Source organism: Poecilia mexicana, unplaced genomic scaffold (genome assembly GCF_051168715.1).
Source record: "Poecilia mexicana isolate PSO_F unplaced genomic scaffold, ASM5116871v1 scaffold_7, whole genome shotgun sequence".
Taxonomy (NCBI): domain Eukaryota; kingdom Metazoa; phylum Chordata; class Actinopteri; order Cyprinodontiformes; family Poeciliidae; genus Poecilia; species Poecilia mexicana.
Window position 1 is genome coordinate 11,126,594 of NW_028263376.1, and position 19,371 is coordinate 11,145,964.

A 19,371-nucleotide genomic window follows, 5' to 3' on the forward strand; every position below is an offset into this window, starting at 1 on the left:
TATCAGGGGACGGTCGTATTGATGGGTTCGGGGCCTCTAATAGCCCGTTTGCCCCCTGACAAACTGGTGTCCGAGTGGGTTTGAGGGGACGGGCGATGGTGAGGACACCCCAGCAGGAGATGGAAAGTTAAGTGGTTGGAATCGGGCTTTCTGTTGGAGGATGAGGTGGTGAAGAAGAAAGAGCAGGTGGAGACCGATGGCGAGACGGAGAACCAGACAAAAAAAGCCCCTGTGCTGATTTAACTGCTGTTCCTCTGATCATGACGAAGGAGATTTATTTTAACTTCATGTTTCCATCATAATCTAAACAGCTGTTTGCCATTCCCTCTTGCTCGACCCTCTTCACCTGTCTCTCCGTTCCTCCTTTTGTTGTTGCTGATGAGTTCCAGAGAGCGAGACTGACAGGGAGGGAGGGAGAGACAGAGAGTAGCCTGTTTCCATGGAAACGTGCTGAGCCAGATAAGCTTGGTTACTTGCACTGCAGAGTATGTGCAGTGTGTGTTTGCATGATGAAGGTTTGTTTTTGCCTTTTGAGAGGAGGAATGATGATTGATTAGAGTCTGATTCACTGGGCAGAACAAATGCTTGGATGAACAGACAGTGTGTGTGTATGTGTGTGTGTGCGCGCGCGCGCGTGCGTGCGTGTGTGTGTGTGTCAGCATCTCTGTAGGCCTTACCTCCACCTCAGCGCTGTAAGTCCGCGCTCTTATCAGCGGCCCTGCAGTGATTAGGATCGCCATGGGATTGATCAGCATCGCCATAGCAATGACGTCTTAACCAAGGCCAGGAGAAGAATAACACAGCTTAGGTTTCCCAGTTTGGCTTCCTGTTAGAAGCACTTTCATTAAAATGAAAACTGAAGTGGCACTTCTTCATCAGAGATCAGGTAGGGAAAGCTTTTAGCTGTCAAAAATAATATAATGCAACATCACAAATCAGAGCATTGAGGTTACTTTCCAGTCTTTTTTTTTTTTTGGTAAACTTTTTGTACAAATTTGGGCTTATTCCAATTTCTCATAAACAGTTACAAAAAAAGGTAGAAAAACAACATTGAAAATGTGTTAATACCTTCCCTTTTAGTAGCTATTAATTGTTTATATTAGTAGCAAAGAAGGGATTATGACCCTTCTATAGGGGGGCAGTTGTTTTAAAGTGATCACCTTTCCAATTTAGTATCTTTTGTGTCTTTATAGTAAAATAAACCCTGTTTTACAAGGGTTTAGCATCATATATTTTGTCGTTATCTTGTTTACCGTGTCCAGCATTACTTCTATCTGTATTCCCTCCTGAATGTAGATCAAGAGGGAGCTTTCCCAGAAATGGAAAGCTCATACGGATTGAACAGAGCAGCTTTGCTGTCCTCTGCCCAGCATTCCTCTGCTGAAAGTATTGCCGTCTCATTCCCTCAATAAACTGTATTTTTAAATAGCTTCTTACTTCTGTGGACGTCATCTGGCTTTATATTTAAACATCTCACTTATGCGGCAAATGGCCAACTTTAAGCTTCACCCTGCAGTAAGAACCTCCACACCAAAGAGTGTTTATGACTTCTAAATGGTGTGTTCAGATGTTTCAGCTTCTGGCTTGCTGGTCAAGTGTTAATAATTATTAACACCAATAATGGTTGGTGTTAATAATGCAGGAAATCTGCCTATTCTGATTGACACACGATTTCTGTTTGCATCGTTAGAGAGACAAGCAGAAAGGAGGGGAACATAAATAGTTAATTATTGACGATTCCTTCACTTTCATATGCAAGGTTTGAGAAATCTAATTTGTCTGCTTTCTCAAGCATTGCCTTTGGTTTTTCCCCCCTAATTTCGATCTCTAAAATTGTACTTTTGGAGCCCCATAAATATCAGTTTTTTGTAGCAAATGAATATGTAAAAGAGCCAGACATGAAGCCTGGTGAAAAAAACTAAAGACTCTCTCTTATGATACATTTATCATTTTGCTATTTAGTGAGATTTTTTTCTTCACATTTTGTCTTAGACCCACACTTTAGTGTCCAATAAAAGATCTTGAAGACAACAAAGATTTTTTTTTTTAGTAACAGAAGCAGCAGCCTCTTTGCTGCCGTTTCTCTTAATGCTTGTTGTTTCTGACCGATTTTATTCTTAACAGAATCGAAGAGGTGCAACTTATTGCTAATGAGAATGTCATTCTGTCTCTGCTGCAGAACTCCCAGAAGAAAAGAGGAGCACGGTCCAGCAACAAACCGGACAAGAAGCCTGCTCCACAGGTGAGGCTTTAACTGGGATGGGGGGGAGGGGGGAAACACACTCACTGCTTTGGAGGGAGGTTCCTCTGAGTGCTTCGAATAATCGATAAGAGAAACGCGCCGCTGTCTCGGGAGCCAAAGCCACTTAAACCTGCAAAGACATGGACATTGATCCGGCATGCATCCACACACACCACAGAATGGAAAGTGAGCAAGAAGTAAATTAGTTTTTACAAAGGTATTGCTGGTGCTTCTTCTCTGCCACTCATTATATTCTAATTAAAAAGTTTTACATCAGTGTTTTAACTTCAGAAACGTAAAGAATGGCTAATTTTTGGTCCTACGATGCCTTGTATTGTATTGTAACCCCAAATCACGACTGCCACACAACCAGAGCACATGGCTGATAAATGTGTCTCTGTTCAAGAAGTGATGATTGTCCGCAAATGTCCTCCATGTCTTCTGCCTTTCTATTTCTGATTGTTCTTTTTGTCTTGCAAGTGTGCTAATTACAAAATTTTAATTTGCTTTGGCTGTGACAGATAAAGCTTTCAACACAGAATTTAATCTCCGTTTGCTCTATATTCAGTCTCTCTTGTCAGCATCATTGAAGTCGCACTTCGACAAACACTACCAAAAGAAATCATGTCCCTCTTTGAAACATCCCAGGACGCACTAGCTGTTGTCGTCAGGTCAGAAAAGTCACACATGTACGAGGTGAACACCCAGCAGAATGAAGCGCGTTGAGTGTTTGCAGGTATTTCTTTTCACCAAAGTCTCTGCTGCGCCGCCAAGACGTGCCTTGGCTTCCCCTCTCAAACCACATACCATAAATGGCTGTAGATTCAGCTGCCCTCGCTTCGTTTAATGTGGTTGGAAGCGCTCCACGGGCTGTAAAACAAACAGCCACAGAGCTGCTGCTGGGGAATGTGTGCACTCGGTCACCTGAGGTCAGCTGCAGCAAGAGCAGTCGGGTTTGGGATGAGAGAAAGATGCATTTAGGTTCAAATTTAAGAGTTTTTTTTTTCCCTTTTAAACAAGAAGGCCGAACTAAACGTTTCCTCGACAATTTGCCAGCACATTTATGTTCCTCTCGCCGTCGAGGTATCGAATAGTCTCTGCAGATGATAGATGACGTCTGAGACAAACCACTAATGAGTGTGTTTGCTGATGTTTTCCCCCCTAAGAGCTTTTTATTCTTGTAATTCAAGCAAAATACAAACGCAGCAGGACTCCGACCTCACCATTTAGTGGCTTCGGTCCACATGTCGGTCAGACAGAGCTTCGGAAATGTCTTCCTTTAAAGTTTAAAGAGTTTGTCGGAGAGGCTTTTGCTCTCGTCCAAGACGACGTGAAGATATCTAAAGCGCTGAAGTTCATAAAGCTCAGGACTTCGTTTTGCTAGTTTTAAATGCTACAGACTCAAAGAGGAGCAATCTTGTGGTTGAAGTGATCTGACTGGTCAGGTTGTTGTTGTGCCATGCTTTGTGTATATCTGTGCTGTCAGGTTGTCTGTTCCTCCCCGTCTAACAAACTGCATGAAGGGCCTTTCTCTATATATGCAACTCCTTTCTCTGTAAAATGGTAAACACTCAGGTTTGATGAGTAACTGGCTGTGATGTTCCATGGGCATTAAATTATACACGTAGGTGTGTAATTATTATTATTATTATTTATTTTTTTATTATTATTATTTATTTTTATGGATGTATTTTCCACGGCACCACAAGCACAAGTGATTCAAGCGATACGTTTTGGTAAACGATGTGGTGGTCTTACATTTTTACACGACCATGAATCAGAAACAGAATTTACTGGGAGTTGCCATCAGGGAGCGTAGCGTCTTTGTCGTTGTCACCCCAGTGCTTTTCTTCCCTCTTGTCATGTCACTCCAGGAAGACAATTCAGACCTGAAGTGTCAGCTCCACTTTGCCAAAGAGGAGTCGGCCCTGATGTGCAAGAAGCTGACCAAGTTGGTGAAGGACAGCGAGGCCATGAAGGAGGAGCTGGCCAAGTACAGGTCTCTGTACGGAGACGTCAACAGCTCGCTCACCGTGGAGGAGGTGAGAGGAGGACGGACCACGAGGACTCAAAGGCTGCTAGCTGCACGATATGAAAAGGAAGCATGGAGGATTATCTTTTACCCTAATGAGTAGTAAATAGTTGTAAACTCAGTTTGGAGAAGTATGGAATTTAACATCCGCGTTTTCCAGGTCTGAGTATGGAGACAGAAAATAAGAATGTTGAAAAATATTTGTTTTTCCAGACTCTGAATGTCCTTTCATCTGTCCTTCCTTCATTATTTATTGCTTTTATTTCCTCTTTTCTTCCTTCCCTCCTAGACTTTTCTGATTCCTTCCCTGTTTTTCTCTCTTTGCTGTGACCTTCCTGTCTTCTGTCCTTTCTTCCTTCCCTTTTGCCCATCCATCTTTCCCTGCTTTCTTCTTTCCTTTTGTTTTGCCTCCCATGATAATTTTCTGTTGTTGGATCCGTCCGTCCTTCCTTCCTTCCTTCCTTCCTTCCTTCCTTCCTTCCTTCCTTCCTTCCTTCCTTCCTTCCTTCCTTCCTTCCTTCCTTCCTTCCTTCCTTCCTTCCTTCCTTCCTTCCTTCCTTCCTCCCTCCCTCCCTCCCTCCCTCCCTCCCTCCCTCCCTTCCTTCCTTCCTTCCTTCCTTCCTTCCTGACAACAAAGAAAAATTGTATCTGGAAAAGTTTAGCATTTTAAATGTGTGGGAACTCCATAAACAATGTTACGTCTTTGCTGGCTGTTTTGTACAAGTTGTGGTTTGGTAAACAGTCTCATTACAGCATTAGTGTATTATAGTGGTAAACTATTGCATTTCTTTTCTTCCCACAAAACACTCAAGAGGCCAATGTGGTCATTATATGCCGGTGGGTGTGCCTGAGAAAAACCCTGCAGAGGGAAAGTTGCATTGCTTTAAAAACCACCAAAGCACTTTAAAGCTAAACTCAAACTTTTTGTATTTTATTAAACTGATTTTTTTTTCTTAACAACTCAATAGAATTTTAATTGCTTGTATGTGCATGTATTAACTTTTTATTTTCCTTAAAATCTTCAAAAGCATCTGAACAGACAACACGGTTTACTAACAACATTTATCACGACAAAGCAGGGATAAATACCAGATGAGTTAAAAAAGAAAGCACTGAACAGTGCGAGCGACGCAAACAGACTCTCAGCTAAACATTTTCAGGCAAACATCCGTCGAGACGCTTGAGGTCACTGTTTGCCCTGTTTGACTCGTCTCAGGTTGCCGACTCTCCACACACTCGCGAAGCTGAGGTCAGAGTTCACCTGAAGCTAGTGGAGGAGGAGGCCAACCTGCTGAGTCGACGCATCGTGGAGCTGGAGGTGGAGAACAGGGGACTCCGAGCCGAAATGGACGAAATGAAGGGCTCACAAGGTGGCTACTCCTATTAGTTGTTCATTTTATTTTATTTCCTTCGATTAAAAAGTAAACAATAAATAAGGAAACATTTAGTCATGTCAATTGACATAGTAATATTGCACATCTTGCATACGGTACACACATCACCAATAGATGAAACTTAAACCTCACATTCTCATCACTGACTGTGCAATTATTTACACATTGTTAACATCAGTAGCAATTTTTCCCCCTGTTTTGCCCGTTTTGCCATCCTATGCTGTTCAGCCGAGGTGCCAGGACACATTTTAGAACTGTTAATTAAAATCTGTCAGCTGTTTCCTCATGTGAAAATCTTTATTATATCTATTTAAATCTTAAATACTTTCTCTTTCAGAATTTTGTCGACAGTTTTTTTTTGTTTTTTTTTCCAAGTTTTTTTCTGAAACGACTGTCTTTACTCCTAGACGGCCACCAAGAACTTTCCAGCGTTGGTCCAGGGGCCGGGCTCGGAGGGGCCGTGGTGCTTGGCGGAGGGGCCTCGTCCGAAAACGTCATGGAGCTCCAGAGACACCTGCAGTTTGTGGAGGAGGAGGCCGAGCTGCTGAGGAGGTCTCTGATCGAGATGGAGGAGCAAAACAAGCTGCTGATGAATGAGATCAACCGCTACAAATCCGAACTCCCGCCCGCGACGTCCGCGCTGTCCGCCGAGTCGCTGATGTCCCTGACGGACGGGCTGCTGAACGACAGCCACTCGGTCCAGGACGGGGCCGTGCTCATCAGCACCGACACGCCGACCCCCGAGGAGGAACTGAGGCTGACGAGGCTTCAGGTGGGAGAGCTGAGCGGGAAACTGAAGAAGCTGCAGTACGAGAACCGCGTGCTGCTGTCCAACCTGCAGCGCTGCGATCTCGCCTCGTACCACGCTCCTTCCTCCTCGTCCTCCTCCTCCTCGTTGAGGCTGGCTTTGGAGACAGATGCAGAAGCCGGAGACTCGGCTGAGTGCCTCCCTCTCAGGTATGTCTGGATATCGTTTTCCGATGCTTCTTTCAGCATGCTGTTATTGTGTCAAGTCAGTTTGTATGGCGCATTTCAGCGGCAAGGCAGGTCAAAGTGCTATGCACCATACAAACAATATCAATGAATTACAAAACAAGCAACAAACATTAGATTTGATCAAATGTCATCGTCAAAATCAAATTGTTGACCAATGTTCCACATGCTGCTCATCAAAGACAAGTTTTTAGCCTTGACCTGCAGGAACTCAGTGGTTCAGCTGGTTCATTTCATTGATGATTTCATTTATTCAAAAAGGCACAATCTACAACTCAAACATAAATGCCACCATTTGATGGGTTGTACCAGAGTATTGAAAACGCCAATTCGCATCCGCCGTGCCCAAACAAGACGTGAAGATTTAGCGGTTTTCTCAAAGTGTCTTCCATGTTAGAGGAGCGTTGAAGCTGAATGCTGCTTCTCCACGTTTGAATTCTGGCTAAGGGATGGAAGGACTGTAGAGCTGCTGTGATGTGGTCTGGTATCACTGTGATGGCATGTGATAATAAGCTTCTCAACCCTTGACACTGGATTTTATCTAAAATCGTGTCAAGCCAAAGTTACTGATATGTATGTTGTAACAAGTTGTATCCTCTAGTTGCACTTTCAAACCTTTAATCAGTGACCTGTAACTATGATCTGCACAGTATTATCGGATTATATGTTTTTGTTTACATCAGAGATTCAGCTGAGAATCAGCAGCCAAAATGTTTTGTCCAGATATTTGTCAGTAAGAACACATCAGTTACGATCGGTTTGCAGATGTAGTGTGCATCCCATCTATGTAATTTCGTTCAGTTGTTGCATTTAACAGCATTATCAGCTGAAACAAAACTACAAATTATCTCTTTAGTTTTAGTCACTTCTTTTTTTTTTTACATTTCCTTCGATACACAAATCGTCTTCAGTAACGACTACATAGGCGATAACAGAGGTCCCCTCTTGCTTGTTTGTCAGCCCGCCTCATCGCAAAGAGCCAGTGGGTGGTGAGAACGATGCCAAGGAGATGGACGAACAGAAAAAGAAGATCGAGGACAACGCTGAGGCAACGACTCCGCTCTCTGGGTGCCTGGGGCAGAAGGACCGCGATGCCTTGTTGGCCATGAGGGACCAGGCTCGTTTGGTTTCCACTGCCATACAGCTGCTGACCTCCCCCGAGTCCAACTGCCTGTCCTCCTCCTCCTCTCCTTCGCTGTATCACAAGGTCTGCAGCAATGAGGCAGCAGAGCCGTGCGACCTGGAGAAACCTCAGCCTCACTGCCAGGTACGCGCCCTCCGTTCGGTCTGTTTTTGAAAGCGTCACGTGAAATTTTATTCATCTTTAAATCTATTTATCAAATCCTTGTGACGATAGAAAATACATTTTCGTTATTACACTACCTGATCCCCTCTATCGGTTTCGACAAGCCGTGTGATGAAGGTTGCGCTTTCCGCTCTTCAGATCTCGGAGCTTTCCGATTTGGCGGACCGTCCTCTGGTTGGTGCTCTGACCAGCAGGCTTCAGGCCCTGCACACCCAGCTGCAGGCCTTTGTAGAGCAGGTAGACGGCCTGGGTAAACCTCCATCTGGGGGCAGAGACGCTCAGGTGGAAGGGGCCTCCCCTCCAGCGTCTCCCTGCGCTTCCGTCCCCTGCTCCGGAGACAGCCAGGATCAAGACAACAAAGTCGAGCACAAGGTAAAAATACACGAAGCACAGTCCTCTCCTTCACTCCTTACCACTGTTTTGCTTTGATCCATTGAATTCTTAGGTAATTATATTTCTCTAGTATGTTTTTTTTGTTTTTTTTAAGTTTCTTTGTTGTTGATCTGTTGTTGTTCTAGTGCCTAAGCATTGTTTTGGCCGACTTCTCTCTCAGTCCCATTCCACCTTGCTTTCTTTTTGAGTTTCTTTGCACAGAGCAAAAATTCATTTACACAGCATGCTCAGATCTGCGGCAACATCCTGGCCATATCAGCTGTTTAATTGGAGTTGCTGTTGATCCAAATTCACAATTTCCAATGCTCATCATGCATAGGCCGGAAAACTGTGGGACGCATTCCGGTCTCTGCAGAGTATTAAGTCAGATATGAGCTGCTGGCGTAAAAGCAAAACAAAACCAAACTCTGCATGTCCTCTGCATGCTGTTTTAATGCCTCCTAACCTGTGTTTAATGCTGCTTGGAGCCTCAAATGGAGCCAGTTGCCTGGTCAGAGAGGTTATCAAATATTGATCGTTTATGAGAGGTCTACCTTTATTGGAGTTTGGCATCGTGAAGTCTTAGTTGGTGGTTCTTGTTTCCTTTGTGTCATGACAACTGGATGATTTGATTGTGGGTCTGCAAACGCAATTTACAAGAAATAGTTAGAGATTCTGAAATATCAAGAACGGATCAGAGGGAACATCAGAACATTTAATAGGTTTTATTTTCTGGCTGGATTTGGAACCTGCACAGATGTTTGAAAAACGTAAAGGCAAGCTGAAGTTATTTCAGATCTATATTGGTGTTTCGGTGGAGATTTTTTAAAAATTTAAATGTAACTTATTATTGTAAAATTCAATAAATGAGCCAAGAAAGTACAATAAAACTCAGCAGAGATTTTGAATTAACTTCGATTGTTTTGTCTTTACACGACTTTACAGATGGACGTCATTTTTTTCTTAGACTTCACCAATGGGGGAATTCGGTTTGATAAGATGGAATAATCTACTGAAATTTCTAAGTAAAGTTAGATAATGGCATTTAAATCGCAAAAGTTTTCATAGAGCTGATTCAATAGCAAAAGAGTCATGCATTGTAAAATCATTTTTCTCTTCTGATCTGGTCCAGCTTATTGGTTTTTAAGAAGGTGTGATTAAATGATCGGTAGATTCAAGTGACGATACTCCATTAGAGGCCAGTTCCAACCCCTTCTATCTCTCCTCCCCTGTCTTCCCTCTCTTGTCCCTCCTTCTGTCTGCATGGGCTCCATATCCGATCGATTTCTGCTGTTGGCTCCCTCCCGCCTCCTCTCCCACCTTTCACACCACCTTTGTTGCCACCGCTCACGCATGCTCATTTCCATTCCTTCCTTCATCACCTTGCTTCTCTCTGACGTCTCCTTACGCCCCTCACATCTTTTGCTGCAACTCGTCCCTTTTATTGCTTCACGTCACTCGTTTCTCTCTCTTCTTCTGCGCCTTATTGCTCCCTCCGCCCTTCGCTCTGACCTTTCATCCTAACTGCCTTACTCCTTCTCTTTCCCTTCCCATTCCTTCTTTTCTTCTCCTTCTCTCCCTCCGTCCCCCTTCGTTATCGCTCATTCCCATTTTAACCCTGTATTGCCATCTGTTGCACTACTCTGTGTCCTCTTCCATTAAAAACGTTCCCTCCTTGCCCCTCAGCCGTTCATTCTACCCTCCATTGTCCTTTTCTTTCTTTTCTCCACACTTTCATATTCCTCTTTGACCAAGCTCTTCTTCCTCTACATCCTTTTCTTTGTCTTGTGAGGCCCATAAGTTTTTTCTCCCCTAGTTTTCTTGATGTCTCATTGATGGACACCATTTTGGTTGTATTGTTTTTTCTTATTATTGTCATGTTTTCTGTCACCTTCAATTTTTTTCCCCCCTCCCAAAATGTTTCCTTCCTCATTTCTACATCTTTTCTCTATGATTTTTTTGTTTGTGTGTTTTCTTTCTTCTTCTTCTTCTTCTTTTTCTTCTTCTTCTTCATTAACTTGCCCATGCATGCAGCAGCCTGATTATAGGGACCAATCAGATCCAGACGAGAAAGATGGCACTTACCAGAGCAGCCAATCCATCAGCAACAACACGCAAAATCGGGCAGCTGGACAAACGGAGCAGGAAAAGGAGACGGATCGTTCCACGGTACGCTCAATCATGAACAACATGACAGCAAACAACTCCTACTGGAGACCCACTATGTCCGCCATCAGTGCATCTCTTGGCTGAAAGCCAGCGCCATTTTTTAACCAGACAGCAGCGGAGGTCACACCAAAAGCCTAAGCGTAAAACTTTGACCGGCGTAATAATACTTTAGCCAAACAAAGCAAAAGAAAGTACGACGCCTTTACATTCTAAGCACTTGCATGCTTTACGTACTTTGTACGTATCTAGGATTTCTGAGGTGCACTTAATTTTCCAAACATTTTATATTTTTACTTTCACAAGACAAGATCATTTATGAAGCTAGAAGAGAAAGAGGCTGTGCTTTAATGTCGCTTTACAACGACTCCACTTTACATCGGGATCCATAAAATACAGTAGCTACATATTCAGGCAGCTACAAATTGGCAGCTGTGTTTGTGTGAGCAGTCATCAGAGTGCTGAAGATTATCGGCCCCATAAGCAAAACCGGGCCGACATTAGTTACCCATGTTTATCTACACGTTGTCGCCGTTTGTACATGTGATTCTGGAGGTGGGCCATGTAGTATTTGCTTGGGCAAGTGACACTGACAATGGTGCAGCGCAGCAGGATTGTGGGATGTCTAAGCAGAGAAGCAGGGGGTGTGTTTGCTTTCTTTACAGTGCTGAAATATAATGCTTTTAAAGTCATAGTTTGCAGTCATAGAACCAAACAGATTTAGTTCTATATCTTCGCATTGGTTTAACGAGTTCAAATTTGACTATGATTTAGATCTCTATAAGCATTTCATAGAAATAATTGATAACCATATAAACTAATTATTCGAAGCCTTTTCAATGGTACGGCAGCAAATGGGTGAGCCAGCTGGAAGATTTGGGTGAGATGCCGCTCTGTGTCGGACAAACTTTATCGGCACATCGTCACAACCAAAATAAACAGCTACCGCACCGTCCCGCAGTGGCACCAGGAGTAAGACTAGACCGCTGTTTGCTTGACCTTTTTATGCTGTGCTTCCATGGCAACCAGGGCTTCATGCATCTGCATCTTTATCCACGAGTATGAGGGTGAATAGGTCAGGGAACACCAAAATAAACCGAGAGAGGCAGATAAGTGGAGGGCGATGACAGACCCAGAAATCGGTATTTAGTGCTGAGCCTCGGGGTCAAAAAGTAAATCTGGTCTGTCCATCTGTTCAACAGGTTTTAGTGTGACAGCACAGATGTATTCTTCCACTCAGATTTCCCCCCTGAAACCTTCAGCTTCAGTTTATGATTGAATGGACAAATATGTCTATAAACTCATATTCTTTTATAGTCATATTCATTGGAATTACTGGATTTGGACTCTATTTCTTCACGTAAATGCCTAGAATGTGAATGAAATTAATATTGTATCAATTAATTCCTAATTTTTCAATATACTTCTTTGCACCAGAGTCATTTTGTAACAGAAGAAGTAATTTCTCTTACGAGTGGGAAGTTGCTCTTGGTTGGGGTTGATGGAGGTAGAGAGCCAAGCCCAGGGGAGGGTAAAAAAGGACATTCATGGTACTGTGGAGGGTCGATGGATTGCACTCACTCAGCAGCTAAATGAGCCATGGGAGAGTGCATGAGTACAGATGTAGGAGGTTTGTGAAGACTCGCAGTAGACTTGTACAGCTCAGGGTTGATTTAAAGGTGAAGAGGCACATCTCTTTTCTTTTACCCAAAGGGTCCATTTTTGTCATTTTCTTGTAAATCCTCCTTAGTCACTTCTTCTCCATCAGTTATTTGCTCTTTCCACATGTTTACTTATTAATTCCCCTTCGTTATAATTGTCAACTCTCATTTCCTTTTCTCTCCAGTCTGTCCAGCTCAGTGACCTGCAGGCGCAGCTGTCCACAGAAAAGGAGTCAGCCAGAGGAACTCTGGAGGAGCTGGAGCGAGAAAGGCAGAACCACAAAGGAATCAGCCTGAGACTCTCACAGGTCAGTTTAAAGGAGGAGCAAACAATAATAATAGTAAGTTTTCCCCAAAAATCTAGTTCTGTTGGATCAGTGTGTTTGTGCTTGAACTCTTTTTCTGTTTTATTATTTCCAAAGTGAATCTCAACGTTTTCAGGGTTTCCTCTCAAGAATGAGCAGAACCTCGGGTGGTTTCTGTGTCCTCCTTTGTTTTTTTTTTATTTCTTGGTCACTAACTACAGTTCTTTGCAAAAGTGTTGAACTGTTTACATTTTATTTCATTTTGTGGCTAAGATCAATGTCTCTATAGCTTTTTGCTCTAAATTTAAGCAGCTTGCCTGTTTCCACTGATGTAAATTGTCCCCACAGGATGATTCTGCCGTCACAATTATATGGTCTTGCACAAAGGACAAAGAGTTTAATTTTGATGTGATGCAGCTTGTTGTGTCGCCCGCTTTGGCTTGTAGCAAACTGAAAACGGGACTTCTGTTGATTTCTTCTGGCTAATCTTCCATAATGACCAGATTTGTGGATTGCTTGACAGCGACAGTGATGCATCAGCCTTGAACTTGACTGTCTACGTTCTTCCCCTCTCAGCTCCAGGAGGAGCACCAGAAGGCCCTGCTCCGACGGGACTTCCAGCTTCAGAGCCTGGGCCTGCAGGCTCGACTTCAGCAGAAGCTGTGGGGTCAGGAGAGGACTCTGCTCGTTCAAGAGTCCCAGCACCTGAAACAGGCTCTGTTGCTGCTGAGTCTGAAACTGCGCTGCTTCCTCAAGCAGTGGAGGCTGGGCTGCAAGAAGGATGCAGAGGGGAAAGATGTTTTGGAGGTATGAGTGGATGGAGAGTAGAAACATTAAAGCTGCAGTATGTAACTTTTACTTAAAAAAAAAAGTTTCTTCACATATTTTTTTTTTACAAATTTCAGACAGATCAAAAGTGTTTGCTGTGTTTTTCACAAGATAAAACTAAGACAAGATATAAAACACCAATCCCTAAAAAAAAGGCTCTAAATCATTTAATTCATCATGTGAGGCTATGAAATAGGAAATATTTTGGATGTGTTTTTTTTTTTTTTTTGGTTGAGGAACTATTGGAAAGAGGAGTGTAGATGACTCTGCTCTTTCATTGGCTCCTTAGATGAACAGCCTGAAGGATTTGTACCTGCTGCTGGAGGAGGAGGAGAGTCAGGCAGACAAGAGAGCCTCTGCAGACGAACAGCCTCTCAGCCCAACCATAAAGGCAAGCAGACCAGCACACACACAAAAATGCATAGGGCATGCATTGACTTACGTTTTGAACAGCTTCTTACATGTTGCTCTCACAGTGACATGTGTGCATGACTAAAACCTTACTAGATCTGTCTGTGTGTTGTTACAGTCTAGTGCTGTGAGCAGCACTTTGGCAGACCTAAAGGTTGCTCTGCAGGACCTGAGTGCAGAGTTGAGACAAGAGAGACAAGGCTCCCAGGAACTTACTCAGCAGTTCGCAAAGGCCAAAGCATCATGGGAGGTGGAGAGAACCGAACTAAAGAGCCTCATCACGCAGGTAACAGAACAGAGCTGCTGTAGAAAAGTCTAAAAAAAAAATTCACTAAGTTTGACAAAGACAATTTTTAGTTTTTTACTGATATCTTGATGAGCAAAGCTTGTGTGAACAGAAAAGAGCTGGAGAGAATCAAATGCAAGAAAGATGGAAGGTAACTAGCTATCTTGGATTGTTGAAGTTCAAGGGGGGTTTACAAGTCATGTTTTAATTTGGTTGCATAAAAAATTACAATTTTAGAATTTGCACGAGTGTGTATGGCCCCCTGTGAATCAGTCCAGCTCGACAATTTTGACTGCAGGGCTGAACATTCAGAGCAGACTTTTGTTTTTCTTCCAGGAAGTAAAACTGTATTTTTGAGCGAGGTGATAAGATGGGGTGTAGAAGCATAAAATAAGAAATGTTTTTTATGATTAGTACTAAACCAGCTTTACCATATCTCCAAAACACAAACATAGTGACATTTTTGCGGACCTTGGGGTCAGGTAGTTTATTTGTCTGTAAAACCTTTTCCAGCTCCTCTATAGGCTTTGGGACAAGGATTTTACTGGCTCCTCCCCCTCTTGATTGTCTTTGTCTCGCTTTCTGTCTCATAGCAGCAGCTGAAGCTGTAATAGTTTTAATTAACAGCCTCTAGGATAAAACACAGCCTGTGTGTAATGGGGCAGGGGAGGAATGAGAGATAAATTATTGCCGACAGGGAGGTCTATTAAAACAGAGCTTAATTGTATGATATCATCCTTCTTTCCTTTTGTATATATGTTAATGCATATTCTGTCCTGGACATAATCGATATGAAGTTGCAGGTCAGATATGTCTACGGTTTTCTTTAGGAATTGATTATGTGCATTTTCTGCCCCGCATGTATTTCGTGTTATTGTTTTTTTCGGGGGTGTGGCTCTCTCTTCTTTGTGCAGTTTTCACTGTTAGATAGTGAAGACGTTAAACGGAAATAATATTTTGAGTGAAAAGGGTCACTTAGAAATATTCCAACCCCAACGAGAGTTTTATTTTGCCTTTTAACCTGCCTGTAGGAAGAAATTGCTTCGAAAGTCCCTACGACGTCATTTACCTGTAAAAAATGCATATGCATCGGCCTTCTGTGATTAAAAATAATAATAATAATAAAATAAACATCTTTATAAAAAGCCACGTGTCACCACATTGTAAGTTAAACATAATCCACAGTGGAGGATTTTCTCCGCGATATTGGGGTTCTCTCAGCACACCAATCTAATAACGCTCACAGAGACGCACGCCGACACCGACAGCCGTCGTTAATCATTGGTCCAATCTCGACGACTCAGGCCTCATTCTAGGAAGCCAGATCATTTGTCTCCTGATCGCCAGTCGTAGACGAGAGCCTGAGTTCAGAGAGACGAGACGCTTTTCCCTTCCCTGACGGCGACCTCTTTAGTGTTAATTATTAGATGTAAGTTGTAATGTTCGGAGGTTTTACAGTAAATTTTGGAGACTGAAACAAAAATAGTTGCATTATTGTGTAAAGGTTTTAAACCACCTGTCGTATCTTTAAACCGTATGTACGAGACAGAAAAAACACTGATGGAAAAACCGGAGACCGATCGAGACCTCTTTAAAAATTCAAATCGTTGTAATCTGTAAAGAAGCGATCGATTGCTTTGTCTGTGCAGACCTGAACACCTCTGGCTTTTCCCTGCCATGTGAACTCACTTGGACGTGTCTGTGAGTGGGTGTTGCTCTCGTCTAGATGCCACATTTGGAAGTAATCTTTTCTCTGCCAACGATGCAAACTGTAAAGTGTGCAGTGTGTGCATGTGTTTGTTTTTCGTGTGTGTGTGTGTTTGTGTGTGTGTGTGTGTGGGGGGGGGTGTGTGTGCGTGTGTGTGTGTGTGTGTGTAGCCATACGACAAACAGCCGACCACATCAGTACCAAGACTTCCTGGCAACTCGCAGCAGGTCCTCCAGCTGTTGCTTCACTGAACAAGTCAACTCAATTTCAAACACTGTCCTCCCTGTCAAACAGCCTGACAGGAAATTATCTTCACTGTTCGACCTGACAAACAAACCCGGTCAGAGAGCGTACAGATGATCTCAGGATCCCTGAGCGCTTGCAGGACAAACGCAGCTTTCTTCCAACCTGTGAAGGCCTGAGGCCTCCCTTCTGATGCTGCCTCATATTGTTTAATGCAGGTTACCCAGTCATCCTTGCTGACTGTGGGATTGTTACAAACATCTCTGTGATGACAAGCTGAGCAGCTGGAAGCTCTTGTTGCTCATTCATCACATCTGTGGCATTAACTTCACTCATGAAGGGAGGCGGACATCTGCTATATTAATTTGAAAATCAAATGCGGTCGCAACATTCTGCTCTGTTTGTTTAATGTGTGATAAAACACAGGCAGCTTAACTAGAAACATGCCTACCAATGTCTCCTTGTGGCTCTGAAAATACATATTTGTTTTAGTTCCATGTCTTTATCACTAGTGTGTCTCATTAGGACTTATGATTATTTAGTAAACCATTAATTATTCGATTATTGTGAAGGTTAACCGGAGAACCGTTTACATCTTTTTTATACTATATTGGCGTATGGATACATACGCCAATATATGTATGTATATTGGCGTATGTATCCATGTTGTTCTAACATCAACATGGGAAAAGCTCAATCGGTCAAGTTTATATGCTTTATATTGTATTTCAGAAACAAGGTAGTTCAAAGTGATTCACATCATAAAAGCACAAAAATACAAAGTAATCAAAAAACACCAACAATTTAGAAACAAGTAAACATTACATTTTTATGAGTGACATCATCAAAATCATCAATATGCATCAATCTTCCATTTATTATGGTTCAGAAGTAACTCTATCCTCAGCCCTTTCTGCTTGACTTGATTTTTTTTTTTGATTAACTAACCAGCTTTGCTAATTATTATGTAATGTAAAGGTCAGACGTGCTATCAGCCTCACAGGATTGTGCTTTTATTAGACCATTAATTACAGTAATACTGTTGTTCCCTACATAGTACCTCTGCAAAGAGAACATTATCACTGCAAGTTGTTAAATAGATTTTTAAAAAAAGGGTTTTACTAATTCATATTGCTTTAGCAGTCACAGCAAAACAGCACTACTAATATTATAAAGCAAAGGAGAAACATCTGTCCCCGTGTATATTCCTAGAGAACGGAGAGCTATTTCTGCCAACAGTCAATATTTCCAGATCCAGCATGCTCCGTAGCAGACAGAGGTTACGAGCTATGATGGATAAAACGTCTGGCTTTCCTGTCGTCTTCCAAAGTCTTACTTTCTCTCATTCTTCTGCAGCCATGATGAATCACAGACGTGTCTGGGGATGTTGTAAAAAATACTTAACAGCTTCTTAGGCCTACATGTTACCAAATTTAGCAAGTTTTCTTATATTAAAAAATGAAATACTCATAAACGTGACAAGTACGTCCTACTTATTGGTAAAGATCCAGACGCTGCCTTCCTTCCTTTCCAGAAGCACTTTACTGTTTTAGATTTTACCTCCATAAACACAGTTAAAGTTGCTAAACAGTAAGTATCGGGTTTTGACCCAAACACGTCTGTAAACACTTGGCATCCAGTGAAATAGCCTCCCTCTCAGCACCTCTGCAGTAAACCACGTTGAGTTGTGGGGCTCATTAAGCTGTGTTCGTCATTAATAAGAAATACTGCGCGGCCGTAAGAGACGGGAGTTGGGCTCGGTCAGAGTGTGCTTCACTGTGACTGGCTGCCTGACAGTTTCATTAGTACCACACATAGATGCCGCCGAGTCGGGCAGCCAGGCCGAGGCACAACGAGACGATTGATGGGTCTGGGAGGTCTGGGTGTGGGCGTGTGGGCATTTGAGTTTTCACGTTTGTCAGGCCGATGTGCCGGCACTGTCAGAAGCACAGACGCGAGACGCAGACGCTGAGAAGAAAATGTAAAACGGCTCATAAATATTTAAGGGGATTCCACCTACAGAATCTGCAACAGCGGAACAGAAGAGAGGGTGAAAAAAGGGGCGATGCGGCTCAAAATAGAGAGTGAGAAGTCTGCAGGGACAGGACAGAGTGAAACGGGGCTAAAGAGGAAGAGAGGCGATGATAGGGAAGTCCACAAATACCCCAATACAGGATGAGACATGTTGCTATCCTGAGACTTCCTCTTATGAGTTATTTGTAATTTAAATTATCAAAACCTATAACACTGTTGATTCTCCCATTTTCTATTCAATTTTCCCATCTCCAATATTTCACTCTATAAAGCCGACCGGATGATTTTAAAGTGCAATTAGGCAACACAAGCCAGTATAAATTATTTTAATCACTAAGCAAATTAAAGTTATTTTTAAGCATATTCCATTTCAGTCCAATTATGACACATTTCCAATTACCATGATTATAATGGCAAAAATAATAGTCCACATTAGAAGAAAAATCATAACTATGTTGAACTAATGGGGCCGAACCTGCAGCTTTGCTGCTAACGCGGATGAGCAGAAGAATTAGAGGGTATTTATAATTATTTCTTTAGGTCAAAATTATTTTTTTCTCAATGTCACTTTTTCATACTTAACAATAAATTCATACATTGCCTTTTATTTGTTAATTTAAATTGACTTCTAATCTTATAATCTTCCATTTACACGTTTTCATTTCAGCATCTCGTGAAGTGTCGCAGCAAAAAGAATGTCAGTCAAGTTTTTTCCATGTTTGGTCAAACATTAATATCTCCGACAAATTAAATAAACAGGGAACCGAATTAGAGTCTTATAACTTTAGTGGATGACACTGAAATGGGAGATCTCATGTTTGCTTAGTAAAAAGAAAATCCCATTTCCTTTTCGAAAGAACTCTGACTCAATTTACTGGTTTTCACCTTCCAGTTTGAGACCAAACTCGGGAAAACCACAGCAGCACTTTCCTCCACTGAAACACTGGACCCTCTTGACCTGAAGGTGGCTCTTAAAAAGGAGCGTGAGGAGCACCAGCACCTCCTCGCCGAGTCGTACGCCGCCGTGATGGACTTAACCAAGCAGGTGAGCTGATGTCTAAGCATGAAAACCTACGACTTCTTTGGCGCTGATGCTGCAGACAAAAAAAACTTTCGAGGGACGTGGATATGGATGTACGTCACCACCATCTGATTTCAACTGATCCTGCTGTTTTTGAATCTCCCTCCTTTGGCTCGTCCGACCGTTGATCGGCTCAGCTTCAGATCGGAGAGAGGAACTGGAGCAGAGAGAAGCTGGAGCTGCTGGAGAGGTTCAGCCAGGAGAGAACTCAGTGGGAGCAGAGGCTGAGAGACGCTGCCACACAACAGGAGAAGGTGCAAAGGGTGGGTCTTTGTTGGTCCATGTGAGCGTGAGAGTGAGAAACACTCT

At 42.7% G+C, this 19,371-nt stretch overlaps 1 protein-coding gene across 2 annotated transcripts in view; it reads left to right on the forward strand.

The window, feature by feature from the left end:
• mtcl2 (microtubule crosslinking factor 2) overlaps nucleotides 1-19,371 on the forward strand; it is an 84,958-nt gene that overhangs the window by 53,423 nt on the left and 12,164 nt on the right. The window contains exons 5-17 of one of the 2 annotated variants that reach the window (XM_088007042.1): nucleotides 2,180-2,242; nucleotides 4,117-4,284; nucleotides 5,491-5,644; nucleotides 6,076-6,625; nucleotides 7,622-7,928; nucleotides 8,106-8,339; nucleotides 10,374-10,508; nucleotides 12,352-12,474; nucleotides 13,048-13,278; nucleotides 13,589-13,690; nucleotides 13,829-13,996; nucleotides 18,874-19,026; nucleotides 19,200-19,325. In XM_088007042.1, the coding sequence (XP_087863168.1) occupies nucleotides 2,180-2,242; nucleotides 4,117-4,284; nucleotides 5,491-5,644; nucleotides 6,076-6,625; nucleotides 7,622-7,928; nucleotides 8,106-8,339; nucleotides 10,374-10,508; nucleotides 12,352-12,474; nucleotides 13,048-13,278; nucleotides 13,589-13,690; nucleotides 13,829-13,996; nucleotides 18,874-19,026; nucleotides 19,200-19,325 (2,514 nt within the window). The remainder of the gene's footprint in view (nucleotides 1-2,179; nucleotides 2,243-4,116; nucleotides 4,285-5,490; nucleotides 5,645-6,075; nucleotides 6,626-7,621; nucleotides 7,929-8,105; nucleotides 8,340-10,373; nucleotides 10,509-12,351; nucleotides 12,475-13,047; nucleotides 13,279-13,588; nucleotides 13,691-13,828; nucleotides 13,997-18,873; nucleotides 19,027-19,199; nucleotides 19,326-19,371) is intronic. The other variant, XM_088007043.1, reaches the window with a different exon arrangement.